The sequence below is a fragment of the Haliotis cracherodii genome, unplaced genomic scaffold (assembly GCF_022045235.1).
Source record: "Haliotis cracherodii isolate W230 unplaced genomic scaffold, xgHalCrac1.p SCAF_7, whole genome shotgun sequence".
Taxonomy (NCBI): domain Eukaryota; kingdom Metazoa; phylum Mollusca; class Gastropoda; order Lepetellida; family Haliotidae; genus Haliotis; species Haliotis cracherodii.
In genome coordinates, this window is record NW_027266330.1 from 40300569 (window position 1) to 40315488 (window position 14920).

Here is a 14920-nt window from a genome sequence, read left to right on the forward strand (position 1 = left end):
TATAAATAAATTGCTGTTCGGAAAATAGTATTCTCATGCATCTCGCACATCACCGTGAGCTTTAGTGTGACTTCCTGTAGATTTTTGTTTACCCGCTGCTGTGGACGCCGTTCACGACTGATGAATAACTAGATATGCCGATACACTCAAGTTGATTTTCCTTTACTTGTTGTTGATACAGCTCCGAAGTCTTCAGGTACTATCGCAAGCTCTGTTACCTATGTTCCTCTTTTGTTTTAAATATCTGATACCTTACCGTTATGTTACTAGGGAAAACAAGTGACTACAAAATGGGCACAATTTTGATTAGAGCCAAAAATAACTCGATCTTGTTCCAAAATGGGCCTCTGTCTCCTTGGTGATAATTGTTCCAAAATGAAAACGGATACTCAATGTTGAAATAGACACATCCGAAAATCCCATCTTCATGATTTATTATGGAAGCAATTTTGTTTCTCAGGAAGATGTAGCATTGTCATTTGGACTATGTTTTCGGGGTCGTTGTGAAGTCCAACAGGATACTATCTATCCATGACATTGTAGTTTATACATCAATAGATTATGGTACACTAGTCTTTGGTTTCTACCCCCTATGACTTGACACTACCCTTTGATGCTCAACTGTTGGCGATGAGTCTGACTGGGATTCATAGCTTATAAACAGCACCAATTGGTGAGAACAGACCCTTGCCCACTTTGAAACTACAGCTACTATTTGGTAGCAAAAATGGCACCTAATTATTTTGCTACTTTGGTTTTTATAAACAAGCAATAAATGGAATTAAACTTATACTCGGACCCCATGGTACTGCGGCATTCATCGTATCACAGCATTTGTGATTTCCGTTAGTTCACGCAGGACACGCGTCTTAGCGGCTGTCTATTAATGCAAATCGGTAACCAGGAAGTGCTCACTTCGTAAACAATTTCAATTTCCTCGGAATGTTCCGTCTGCTGTAAGTAAGGAGTTATTAATCCGTTGATACATATTTCTGGCATCTGTTGTAATATTGCCTTACCCCCATCCATCAATGATCAACGATATAACCCGCAGTTCCCCAAGTAAACTTTCTCTATGGACCTGAACTAGATCATCTGCATATTCATGTCGACTAATGAGGTAATGTAAGTTACGTAGTCCTCACATTAGTCTGCTCTGTGCCCAGAATCTATTGGGAGATCATAAGGGCCATAATGCCATACTTAGAAATACGTTCTTCACTAGTAATCAAAAGATTAATACCTACTTTGGGCAGACTAGGAGTGCTTTTTATATATTTATTGTTGACTTTTAACATTTTTCCATTTTCTGACAAATTATTGTCATCCAATTTTTTTTAGACAATCTTAAAATATCATTTCTGATATTTTGTTGTTGACTTATAAAAATGTTTTTCTCTTACTTTTCGGTAAAAATGCATTGAATACCTATTGCTGATAACACATTTAGAATTTTACTTGTGCTGTCTTTGCACTTGTCTGGACAAATCACTGATGTCTGGCATGATCATACCAAGCGGTTGGTAGAATTATGTCCTCTTTTTGTCCAATTCGGACCTCCATACACAACTTTTCTCTGTACCACGATACAATGGAGTTCTCTCCCTTGTCAAACAGAGCGCGAGGCCCGGCTTTTACTCGGAGCTACTAATGTAAATAATGAACTTTTATCAGTAAAATATGCATTGTTCGATATCTGATACAGAGAATACGAATAATCATAAAGGTTAGTGAGTGCATTTTGTTCCGTTTAGCGTACATGACAAGTACCGCGATACCCCGAGGTTGCAGGCTACAGACAAATCCTATTGAATGTAGCCTCTACTTTGACATGACATTCAAGTGTTTTCATATTATGGGTAATGTAGAAAAGTAGCAAACTTAGATTAGCAGCACTTTCTCCTTTGGCTAAACAGTACATATCCCTTTTTGATTTGTTAAATTAGATACTGTTGGAAAGACAATCAACTCAAGCTTAATCTTATTCAATTTAGTTGCACAGTATGAAGAAATAAGAAATGGCCAATTTATGAAACTGGTATACATAGCCATCTGATGGACAGGCAAAAACAAATTCATTGTCCAAAAACACCAACTTTCAGTAGTGAGTATGTAATACACAGTATGTCATCCCTGTAGCAAACGCCTGTCATCGAGCCGTGCTATAGGACAAGGAGATCAGTTCTCCTAGCTCTACTGATCCCACCCCAAATCATAGTGGAACCCCCTCCATAGTGTTCTTGTTTGGCTACGTTGGGATCTTGAAATCTTGCCAAACTCTGGTACGACAATCTGTGAGGTCAGACAGCATCTCGATTCATCAGTCAATAGTACTGGAGCAGGGTCCTGGTCTGGCCAATTGATGTGATGTTCACCCCAATCCAAACATGCCTGCTTCTGATGTCGAGACAGTCTCACAATGTCTTCTTGTAGGCATATGTACCTGGTTATAATGACTTATTACTTTTCAACTTTCCCAGCACCTGATAATGTTGATCAAGGTAATGTCTCCCGAAACTCCAGAGAGTCCTCATTAAAGATATGATGCAAGTCTGGATTTGACGCTTCTGACACATCATTATAGCATGATGCTGCTTCGGGTTTACTCCTGGTCTGTGAAAATGAAATCCTGTTTGACATGAAAATGACTGTTGACAGCATGTCTGTTGTCTATTCACCAAGGCCTGGCTTCTCGAGACATTGTGATTATTACCATGTGTGATAATGACATTGTGTTTGTTGACTTCAGTTGTATATCAATTGATACACATCTATAGCAGACTGAATTGTGTTTGAATGACTTGAATCAAACCATCCTTGGTTTTTCAGTGTAGGGACTCCGATCTAATATAATACATACCATGGACCTGTTTGCTAGCAGAGCCTTATCTTGAGTATGGTTCTTTTGGTTGAAACAAGAAGGGACATCCCCAATACTTGACTCTCTGCATCCTGTATCAAATACAACGCGGAATGTTTTGTAGCTTAAGACTTCCCTCCCACATCTTAATACTCAGAATAGTATCTCTCCATCATTGTTGTCTCTATATCTGTGGAGCAGTGGTAGCCTAGTAGTTAAAGCATTTGCACGTCACGCTAAAGACCCGAGTTTGATTCCCCACATGGGTACAATGTGTGAAGCCCATTTCTGGTGTCCCCCGCCAGGATATTGCTAGCGACATAAACCATACTCACTTACTGTAGATCTGCCTTAGCCAAACGTTTGTTTGTTGTTGATTTCATGCACATGAGAGAAATTGTATGATAAGGTAGTGATTTAAATGTAATGGAGCTTAAGATTAGAAATTAATAATAATATAGTGATTTAAATTTAATGGTGATAGTGATGAGTAATTGTGGGATAAGATATGATTTAAGAGCAATGGCGATCATTAACGATGAGAAATTGTGTGATTAGATAGTTATTTATGTGCAATGGAGATAGTGATGTTACAACTGAAATCAAGTAATCAGGTTACGCTTGTGAATGTGTCCATTGTATTAGAATGGCGTTATGATACACTGGATCATCTATTGTAGGCTCAAACTAGGATTGCCGATTTGGGGATTCAGTCCCCCTTTAACATGTTTTAATTTGAACTATAGTTAACACATTTTCCCTTACGGTGATTCTTATTATGTCATAATTTTGAAAAGTCGTACACATGTACACATGCAAGGCAATATCAAACTCTGTCCTGATTAGCTTGATGATCTGATGTTCAGTAAATCAACATGTTTGACCTTCTGAATCTGTTGGGTTTTTTTCATATGAAATTAATTATTCACTATAAACATGTTAAACATAACACCAGCATAGCATGTATAAGACAATCAAAAGAGATTGTTGAAACATTGCACCTGTTTCTTCAAAATTCTGCAATATCCTAAAGGCCTACATGTCATCACACGGGAAACAAAGTATCGCAGTTTGGTCTGTGTGGGACAATGGTAACTCAAGTACTTAATATTACCATGATTACCAATGGTTTTATTTATATTTTCAAACAAATACAGCACTTTGTGTTTACTGTTTGTTTTCTTACCCTGAATAGGTGCTGATTATATTCACTCAACTGTGCAGTATTATTAATATTATTTGGGATATTCATGAAATTATAGTTAAAACATCTGGTCGTTGGGTTTTAAATCTAAAATCTTGAGTGAGGGAAACGCCAGAGGGCCAAAGTTTCTTGAATGTAACCAGCCCATCAAGTTGCAGGCCCATATTTGTAAATATATGCTTTTACTATGATTGGTTTTCTTCTTGAGAGGAACCAGTCCGACTTTACCTGGCAATGTTAACACGGCTCTTACAAAAATCTCGCTGCAGTTATGCAAATGTGTTTTTTAATACAGTAAATATACACTGTAACTGTCAAAAGAAATGTAATAATTAGTGCTGATATCTTCTACTGGTCAGCCGAGCAGGTGGGAATAAATTTCCCCTCTCCCGACAGAAGTGTTACCAGTCACAGGGGGTAGAATAGGTCTTCAGCAACCCGTGCTCGCCGTAAAAGGCGGCTATGCTTGTCATAACAGGATTAGGTAGTCAGGCTCGCTGACTTGGTTGATGCATGTCATCGATCCCAATTGCGTGGATCAATGCTCATGATATCAATCACTGGATTGTCTGGTCCAGACTCGATTATTTACAGACCACCATCATATAGCTGGAATATTGCTGAGTGTGGCATTAAACAACAAACCAACAACAATCAACAACACCCTGGGAGTACAAGCCTGTGTCTGTCTAACTGATTTAGTAACCTGTTTCTAAATGATGAGGGGGCACGGGTGGCTCTTAAAAAAGGGGTTGTTAAACCCAACTCACTCACTCACAAAATGATGACCAAAATCAATGAGTAGACGCAATGTAAGGAAGGTCAATTTGTATGTCACTGTATAAGTGCAATAATCTTGGATGTGATGTTCAACCCCATTTCATCTCGCCATTTCACCCCAACCTATTGTGCATCAAAATTAATCGTTCAGTGCCATTTTGCTGTTTTTCAACTAGATCACACTGAACAAGAACAAACCAAAATTCTTACTTCAGCATTTCCCCCCCCCCCTCCAAAGACACTGGCCTCACTCTTCCTCACATTTTCTCTATGTACAAGTTGAAAGGAACTCCACTTCACCATCTCAGGAAATAAAAATATCTCCAGGTTGAGACAGAGGTGAAAATTATTTGTGTTCAAGTATGGAAAATTGAGTTCGATTTCTTGGTCATTTGTACCTGCCAATCAATCTCTGATTATTTCATTCAATCGGAACACCACCAATAGCCGGTTCAGAATTTAGTTGGTCGATGAGACATACCCACAGTTTAACCTTGAAAATGATTTCTGTTTCTGGTGTAACGATTGATGTCAGATTTCACTGACCTTGAGTATTATTGACAGAATACATTCTTTCCCCACATAATTTATGCACACTAAGTGCTTTTCCTCTGTATAGATTTGTATAAGGTGACAAGACATACCACAGAAATGTTTATAGCTTCAAACAAGTGTTTTCTCTAACTAAATTCTCAGGGTTGTGATGTTTGACTGAACAATGTTAGCGTTATCGTGTCTACAGAACGTACAGAAGCAGAGATGAGCTTGTACCCATCAAGACTGTGTCTTGTAGAGTTTACTACCCCAGTACCGGCATGTTGAGTGGATATACTAGGATTGCTACATTATTCATTAAAGTTTTACTGAAACAAATTTGGAAATCAGAATTTAATATGTATATCATATTCCCAGGGTTCACTCTAGGAATTTTTTGACATGGGCCCTTTATCTGAAAATTTCAAATATTCCATAGGTAAACCCACACTTACCCATATAGCATGATATAGTACAATGTTAAAATGTCCAAATGTGGGCCTTTTTTCAAATTTAGGGTCTTAAAAGAACAAGCTCTTTCTCCCCACTCCAAACCCCCTGACGCACCCACCCACATACCCTCTAGAATTATCCATGTATTCAGTATGTATTTAGTTTCATTAATATTTCATAGTTAACATTCACTGAAATTCATATTTCACATCATTCTGCTGACTTGCCGGTTGTTGTGGGAGCATAGCTTAGCACATACAAAAGCATGCATCAAAACTAAAGTCTATTGAGAATGACAAGTGACAAATAGTGGTCTAATAAAAAAATTGTGCTAAGCGTTACTTCAGCAAACCCATTCATATCATTAGTTTGGCTTTGGGTGTGACGTCATGTGCATCTCTGTCTTAACTAGCTGTCCTCAGAATTTCAATAATTTTGACATGAAAATCAACAACCAATCAAAATGACTCTTTTGTTCAGCATAGATCAACATACGAAATTACACCCATGAAGATCTGGGGTAGAATAGGTCTTCAGCAACCCATGCTTGCCGCAAAAGGCGGCTATGCGTGTCATAACAGGATTAGGTAAGCAGACTTGCTGACTTGGTTGATGCATGTCATATCCCAAATGCGTGGATCGGTGGTCATATGTCAATCACTGGATTGTCTGGTCCAGACTATATTGTTTACAGACAGCCGTCATACAGCTGTAACATTGCTGAGTGCGGCATTAAACAACAAACAAAACATCCAAATTGTGACCTTTAACTATGATTATCTGTAGCTGTATCTATGTTGTATGCGTATGTATTGAATGGCTATCTTTATCTGTATTGTAGCATGTTGGTGATCTTTTCTTGTATTATATTTTATATGTGAAAAAAAAAGAAGACTGAAAAATAAACTTCAGCTGGAAAAACTGTTTTTCTGGGTATTAAGGCAGAGGGAGTTGTATTTAAGACAAGGATGTCCTTCAAGGGTGTCCCATATTTATAACAATATTGCAGAGATGTAATACACAGACTATTCCAAGATGTCCTTTACGGGTGTTTCACAACCCAGAACCTCGATCAGTGTCCAATATTTATAATAATATTATGGAGAACCTTGATCAGACCCATGCAACAACCATAATGGGGGGCACCTTGAATCAATGGCGTCTGTTGGCTGCTTGTTGACTACCTGGGGAATATCTATTGATTGCTATTAAAAATAACATGATAACTTAGCACACTTTCTTAAGTTAAAATAAGATGCAAGTCAATTACCTTAATGTCAAAGACAGTGACAAAGTCGCTGTTAGTCTGCTTTTAGAAAGAAATGATATTGATTATTTCCAAATGATATGGCCTACAAGAGTTCCCACCCACACATGTGGTGATGATGGTCTTACAGATAAGCCATAAGATATTCATGATGTGTGTAGGTTCCAGTAAAAGTCGTACACGTAGTGGACTTCACTTGACTGATGACGCCGTCAGTTTGCTGCTGCTGCTGCTGCTTCTGTAGGTATATGTTTAGTGACGCTGTGGCATCTTCCAACATGCACCCTTCTCAGTATCAAGGTAATTAGGTACTTTAGATGTATTGCAAAGAGTAGATATTCACTGTTTCACTTGTCAAGCTTGCTAACTGTATATTTTGTGTGAAACATGCATATGCTGATAGATTCTTAACAGATTTTTACAGATAAGAGCATGTTACTTCAGGCTGTAAAATTAACTCAACAGTGCATATAGTGTAGTGGGTGATCAGACTAATATTTGATGTGATATGTGCTTAAATCTTGCCAGTACTTTGAAGGTCCAAGGGAAAAAGGCATATTCTATCAGTAGAAATTGAGAAGATATTTTAACAAGTTTGGTTTAATTCTACCTTTAATCCTGAATGCATTTTATTTGATATTTGTCTGTCGGACAGTATATTGAAAGGTCATTGTCATTAGCTCCAAAATCAGTATTTTTGGATGGTGACATATAATTTACGATTGCAGGATACGAATGGTCTCAGGTATCAGGTGAACATGAACATTTCAAACATGTAAAAGTAAACTAAGATTGAGTGCAAAATTGAAAGAATATTGTGATAATAAGTTGTTTCATATTTAATAGTAAATTTCAATGAATAAACCTCCCCTTGAAAAAATGTGGAAAATGAAAAGAAATGAAATTTGGACAATTTTCAGAGACTGCTAACATTTCAACAAGATTTTACTCCAAAACAAACTTGATGACCATACTGTTTTATTTTGTTTGGAAATTGTCATACTTACATACATACATAGTTTTTATTATGTCAAATCTGACTGTATTGCTGACTGTGTCTGTAATATCTTTGATAATCATGATAATATGCCGGTATGTTATAATGGGTTAGTGTTGAACAAAGTGGAAAATTGTCTGTCATGTTCATTGGTGGTGTGAAAAATACTCTCTAAAACCTACAATACCCTCGAGAACAAAAGTCAAATTATATACAAATAGATGAAGATGTTTTAAATCTTTTTGAAAAGTTCTAAATACAATCGACTAGAATTTTCATGTGCCCATTACTTCATGAAATATAGTGGACATGCAAATAACATTACAAATCCAAGCTTAACAAATTTTGTAATTATTTGTATTCACAGAAATTTGAATGACAATTAGTTTAAACATATTTTATTCAACTTGAAAGGGATTGGTAAACAGGCCTAACTGGCTCATGTAAATACCGCTCCCTGTTGCATAGGTACATTTGTGTTGGCATAAAAAACTTTGAGGTCAAGAAACAATAAATATTATATTGTAGGAATACTGCATCCTTTATATAGTAGTACAAAGTGCTTGTCACTTTACGATATGCAGGACAAGTAAAGAGGAAGGGAAGTGGAGACTCCAAGTGTAAACATCACTGACATGCTTCAATATTTGAAATATGTCTTTCAACTCTATGACTAATGAGATCACTGCATCCAGTTGTTAAACGAGCATGGACAATTTGACAATATCAAGTACCCTAATTTAAGTCAAAGTATATGCAATTTTAAGAAGTAGCCAATGCCTTTATAGAACCATTGTACGTGCTAGAATGCTCAACATCATCACAAATGATGTTTCCGTTTAAAATTAATGGACAAAACGAGGGAAACGCGGAAGTGATTTTTCTCTAACTAACAATTCTAAATTTCTACTTCCAATATTCCCTATGATACCTTAACGTTTGGGTAGTTTGGTAAGGACTATAGGTCTATTCTGTCACTGGTTGGTGTATGCACTCTCCTTGTATTCCAGTCAAGTATACTTAGTTTCATACATACTGTAGTAGTCCATATCAGTTTCTGCTTGCTGCATTATGTAGTACTTAATATTACGTGTAATTCCATTATTCTGACTATCAAGGTATTTTTTTGTGTAAATATTATGTATACACCTTGACTATCTTTGTTACCTGATTTCTGTGTAGGGAGAGGTATTAAAATAAGCGCTGTCTTGTTTTCCAATCCCAATTTTCAGTTGAAATACAGATGTGTTTAAACTAAAAATAAGCCAAAAAGTTGAATTGGATCTGTCCTTAACTCTCGGTGGCTGACAACATATTTGTATCTATGGAGTGGCATATACTGGAACAACAGTGGAGTATACCTTCTATTATGGTAGAAATGCTTGTCAGTCTGGCTTAGTTGTCACTGAAGTTGATGGATGACATATTCCTTTGTAGATCCATATTAAATGATTCATTTGTTATTTTGGGTTTGAATGGCCCATGATTGTCATCTTGATGATGTTAGCCAACAGATCATTGTGTGTAAGGACAGGGTTCCGGACTCCTCAGATCCTTGGGAATACTGTACATATGGAAAGTTTTGCAAGCTGGAAAGTACTGCGAAAACTGTGAGCGACACATACGCGCTAAAGGGTCATGTCACAGTTATGTTAGCAGACCAACAACAAACAAGACTTGTAAGGAGGCATATTTCTTGAATTTACTTGCAGACATTGTCAAACCAGCCAGTACATGATTAAATATAACATTCCTCTCATCCTGTGTTTCCCTTATTACACATTGTCGCTTCACGTCAAAAGCCTAATTAGTCCAACAAAGTTCTCTAACCTGCCACATCTCATCAAGTTGTTGACTAACTACAAGTAATCAAGACAGCCAGTCTATTCTGTCTGCTAAACACACCACACAAACCCCTCTTGTCAACTACAACAACATACCGTATTCGACGTAATAAGCACCCCGCTCTAATAAACGCCCACGGCGATATTTGCTAATATATTGGCTAGTGAACAATCCCAATTAGCACCCCTTCCGATTGATTAATGTACACAAGACTTATTTATTCGCATATGATACGCACTCTTTATATGCACACTTAATTATGGGTAATTAAATTCGGGAAAAATATATCTGTCGTACATAAACATTTCAGGCTGTCAGCATAAACCACGAAATTTATCTTTCAACTCACCTTTTTTCCACCAAAATAATATTCTAATTTTGAGAGCGCCCTGGGCGCTTATTACGTCGAATACGGTATGCATCTATAGTTTAAAACTGACACTGAGTTACCATTCATCATGCCTCTTGCTACCTATCAAAAACAACACCAGCAAAAGTACATGTAGGTAGCTTTGACATTGGTAATCTTAACTAATAGGGTATCGCAAAACTTTCCCGATGCAGTTAGTGCTATTGTTTGCCACAACGCAGTTTGTGCTATTGTTAGCCACTTGCATTAATTTACTGGTGCCAAACTTTCAAGATTTACAGTATGCTTCTCCAATTTCAGCATAATACTTGATTGAATCCTCAAGATGCCATTCTGGTGTAGAAGAATTATTCCTAAGTGTAATGGTTATGTTGCAGTGTACAACTACCGTCCGATCCGGAATCTCCAGAAGCAGGGCATTTTCCTGTCTCCCCCTGGTACCACAATGTCAGCATTCAACACATCCACTCGACGGGAAGATGTCTCCCTGCGTCTCCGTGCTCAGTGAGTACTCTCATTACACACATTATTAGACGAACATATATTGTTATATAATACATTTCTCACCTCTCGGGTCTTTGTTGATATGAGGGTCCCTTGTTGATTAGGGGGATTTCCAGCTGATATGGGGGTCTCTGGTTGATATGGGTGTCTCCGGCTGATGTGGGGGTTGCTGGTTGATATGTTGTATGACATGAAAACTGCCATATAATAACTCCTACATATTCCAGGCCAGTCATGGTGCAGAACTAACACATTATACTCTTGTACTCAGGGACTGATACATCCATCCAGTGGAGATTCCGGGTTAGAACTGACCTGTACGAACCTATGTATATTGACTGGATCAGGGGTCAGACTTGGTGATTTGGTTGATCGCATGTACCCCGATGGTGTAGAGCACTGCTCTTAATATCAGTCACTGGTTTGTATGGTCCAAACTCTATTATTTACAACAATATTTATAGGTTGCTGAGTGTAGCATTAAGCAACACATAGACAAGACTGATTTTGGTTTTGTTGCCAGTGTGAAGGACAAGGCATTACTCATTTATCAGTAGGATTGTAAACTGGAGGGGAGTCAGGCTCGAAGGACTTATGAGACTCATTTCTCAATGGCCTACAGTCCTAAGTATAACTCTGGAGGCATGGTTTATCTCACTTAGATGCAGACAAATGTCGATCATATATGTTACATACTATTGTGCGATATCAAATATATGTGACAATTCAACTTGTCCCATGCATAAGAAACTGCTCGGTGATGCCAAATGTTAACCATGGATGTTCTTCTGTTTTTGATTGATGTTGCAAAGATTCAACAAGAATAACAAAACAGAGTTTTATTTGTTTAAAAAATTAATTTCTTTGCATTAAGTCTTGGCACTGAATATTCACCAAAGTTTTGATGTGGGATGTAATTTATTGAATCAGTGGTTGTGCTTGGGAGCTTTGAGAATCATTTGTCAAAGTGATCGCTAGTTCCTGGTTATCTAACGAGAAATACACAACACTATAGATTACAGTGTTTACAAAATGCTTACTGTAATGGGAAATATTCTGACAATTGTCCAGCCTCAGACTTGTCTTAAAACTTATTAAATACACAACACTGTAGATTACAGTGTTTACAAAATGCTTTCTGTAATGGGAAATATTTTGACAATTGTCCAGCCTCAGACTTGTCTTAAAACTTATTATTGCCAAAGTTTTAGTTTCTTGTAATTTGAACTAAGTTTTCTCTCTCTACCTGGATTGTTGACATTGTTGTGTTACTCGTGTCTGGTTTCAATAGGCGTTTCCCTTATTCCTTTTTCAAAGCCCAAGGCATACAAGGTAAATAGGATTGATTTGAATGCCGGAAATCTTTCGAACGTTTCACTGCGTATGAATATTTTTATTGTAAAGCGTTTCATTTTCTCCATAACAAATTAATAAAACATGGCTACCATGTTAATTAAATATAAGTTTGATCAATATTCATGAGAACAACTTTTATTTAGTTTGGTGTTTTTTTCTGCATTCTGCTAACCAGGCCAGTTCATTTATCACAGATCTTTGTGACGTCATGTGAGTGACATTTTTAGTCCACTAGTCCTTTTAATGATAACATATAGTAAAACCCTTAAAGGACTATAGGACTAGTGGCAGTTTGGTGACAAAGACCGCTGCACGTCTCTCTTATAACCATGAGAGAGAGAACTTCAGAAAAAGGCAGATTGTATGTTACAATGTTGCTAAATATTATATTTTCAGATCAGTATATCACAGTTTTTGAGTAATTGGTGCCTGGAAATGTTAAAATCCAAATGAACTTTTCAAGCATGGAATCCCCATTAACACCAGCAAATCTGAAAATGTTGACCTCCTAAAGGAGCAGAAACATTTCAGGGGTAAAGCATTATAAATGATGTTACAGGAGCTTTTCCAAGGTCACATCTACAGATAGGCAGGTAGAGCCTTGCAGTAACCATGGCATCACAGTACATGATGTACCCAAATATCACCCCCCGGGTGTTGTATCCGTATTATCAAGTGTCATAACATCCTCTGTGACTGTGCATGATGACTGGTTTCTGGGTGATACACTCCCAGATGAATTCTGCGTTACAATTATCAATGTACTGCGATATAATCACCAAAATTCTGTGGATAACATTACAAAATTCTGCTGTAAAAGCATAATCATTTCTCAACGCATTTTAAATCACTTGTATTTAGACATTATTATGCAAGATTTATGCAAATACATGTGCATAGTGTGTGATACTTATAATTGGTTAGATATAAACACAGTTTCTGTAGCTGTTTCTGTTATTGAACATTGAAATGTAAAAATGATACATTACAAATGTTGTTTTTTTGGGGATTCATATTTTGTATGTTTGAATCGCATGTTAAATGTTTGGGCATCATTTGAGAGCAAATTTGGATAGAAAGTTTTAAAATAATTCATTGATTAAAAAAAGGCAAATTCTGCCATTTGTCTGCAATTCTGAAGTAAGTTACATTTTCTGCAAATCTTTCCATGATCATGTAATAGCAGAATTAGTCTGGGATTTTACGGTTATACAACGATAAGTATTAATGGATTTAGACACAACTGTCTTGTTTGTTTTCTATGCAAGCAATATGTTCAACAGCTCTATAGTCACTGTTAGGGGTCAATCAGTCACATATAGTTGCTGCAACGCATGCCTGCAGTTGAAAGCAAGTCTGAAAGTTTTTTCTGGTTTTGATGTATACATTTTTTAATATCATATTACACTGTATTGTTTAAAACATACCTAACATGTCCGGTGGCACTTTTCAGGTCTAATTACCTGTAAGTAACTGTTTACAAATTTACCGAATTCTTTTCATTCATCATATATCTGTTGTCTTGTATTTGTTGTCTCTATGTCTTGTGAGGTAGAGTTTAGCATTGCTTATGTAGAACTTTGATCTTTGCACTTGCTATGTAGCACACCTCAGACCTAGGTTCAATTCTAAACATGAGTTAGTAATATGTTTAGACAGAAAAAAAAGCAGTGTTTTGACAGTGATGGCCTCTAATGTAATGCAGAAAAATATTGTGCTTCAAACAAAATGGCAGCACCCAGTCAAGGCAATCTGATTGATAATCAAAATCTCTATTGTAATAAACGAGTCTTACTTTTCAAAGTGCATCAAATCACGTGAGCACCTTAATTAAAAACAGGGCGGTCGGGTAGCCTAGTGGTTAAAGCGTTCGCTCGTCACGCCGAAGACACGGGTTCGATTCCTGATATGGGTACAATGTGTGAAGCCCATTTCTGGTGTCCCCCGCCGTGATATTGCTGGAATATTGCTAAAAGCGGCGTTAAACCATACACACTCACTCACTCACTATGTCTTGTGAGGTAGACTTTAGCATTGCTTATGTAGAACTTTGATCTTTGCACTTGCTATGTAGCACACCTCAGACTTAGGTTCAATTCTAAACATGAGTTAGTAATATGTTTAGACAGAAAAAAAAGAAGTGTTTTGACAGTGATGGCCTCTAATGCAATGCAGAAAAATATTGTGCTTCAAACAAAATGGCAGCACCCAGTCAAGGCAATCTGATTGATAATCAAAATCTCTATTGTAATAAACGGGTCTTACTTTTCAAAGTGCATCAAATCACGTGAGCACCTTAATTAAAAACGGGGCAGTCGGGTAGCCTAGTGGTTAAAGCGTTCGCTCGTCACGCCGAAGAGCCGGCTTTGATTCCAGACATGGGTACAATGTGTGGAGCCCATTTCTGGTGTCCCCAGCCGTGATATTGCTGGAATATTGCTAAAAGCGGCGTAAAACCATACTCACTCACTCACTCACTCACTCAATTAATTAAAAACATCTAAAGATTTTGAAAATATCTTTTGACCCCGAGTTGGTGGTGCATGTGCTTTGCAAATCATGCAAACCAGATGTTGATTTCGTTATGCGATTTTGATTGGACCCTGCATAGACTGGCTAGTCAAACCAAAATATGACTCCATAAATCCAGCCTAGTTCGGCAAGGGTGGAAACTGGACTTTGTTAGTCTCTTAGTGACTTGTTGATGATGTGGATCGTTCCACACAATATCTTGATTCTTTTCAGGTCAC

The 14920-nt window shown here is 37.3% G+C and overlaps 1 protein-coding gene across 1 annotated transcript in view; it reads left to right on the forward strand.

Annotated features, from left to right (window-relative positions):
• The first annotated feature begins 91 nt into the window (after positions 1 to 91).
• Positions 92 to 14920, forward strand: part of LOC139447864 (zinc finger B-box domain-containing protein 1-like) — a 56300-nt gene continuing 41471 nt past the window's right edge. Inside the window, exons 1-2 of the mRNA XM_071229342.1 lie at positions 92 to 196; positions 10688 to 10814. Coding sequence (XP_071085443.1) covers positions 10756 to 10814 — 59 coding nt within the window. The 5' untranslated portion in view covers positions 92 to 196; positions 10688 to 10755. The remainder of the gene's footprint in view (positions 197 to 10687; positions 10815 to 14920) is intronic.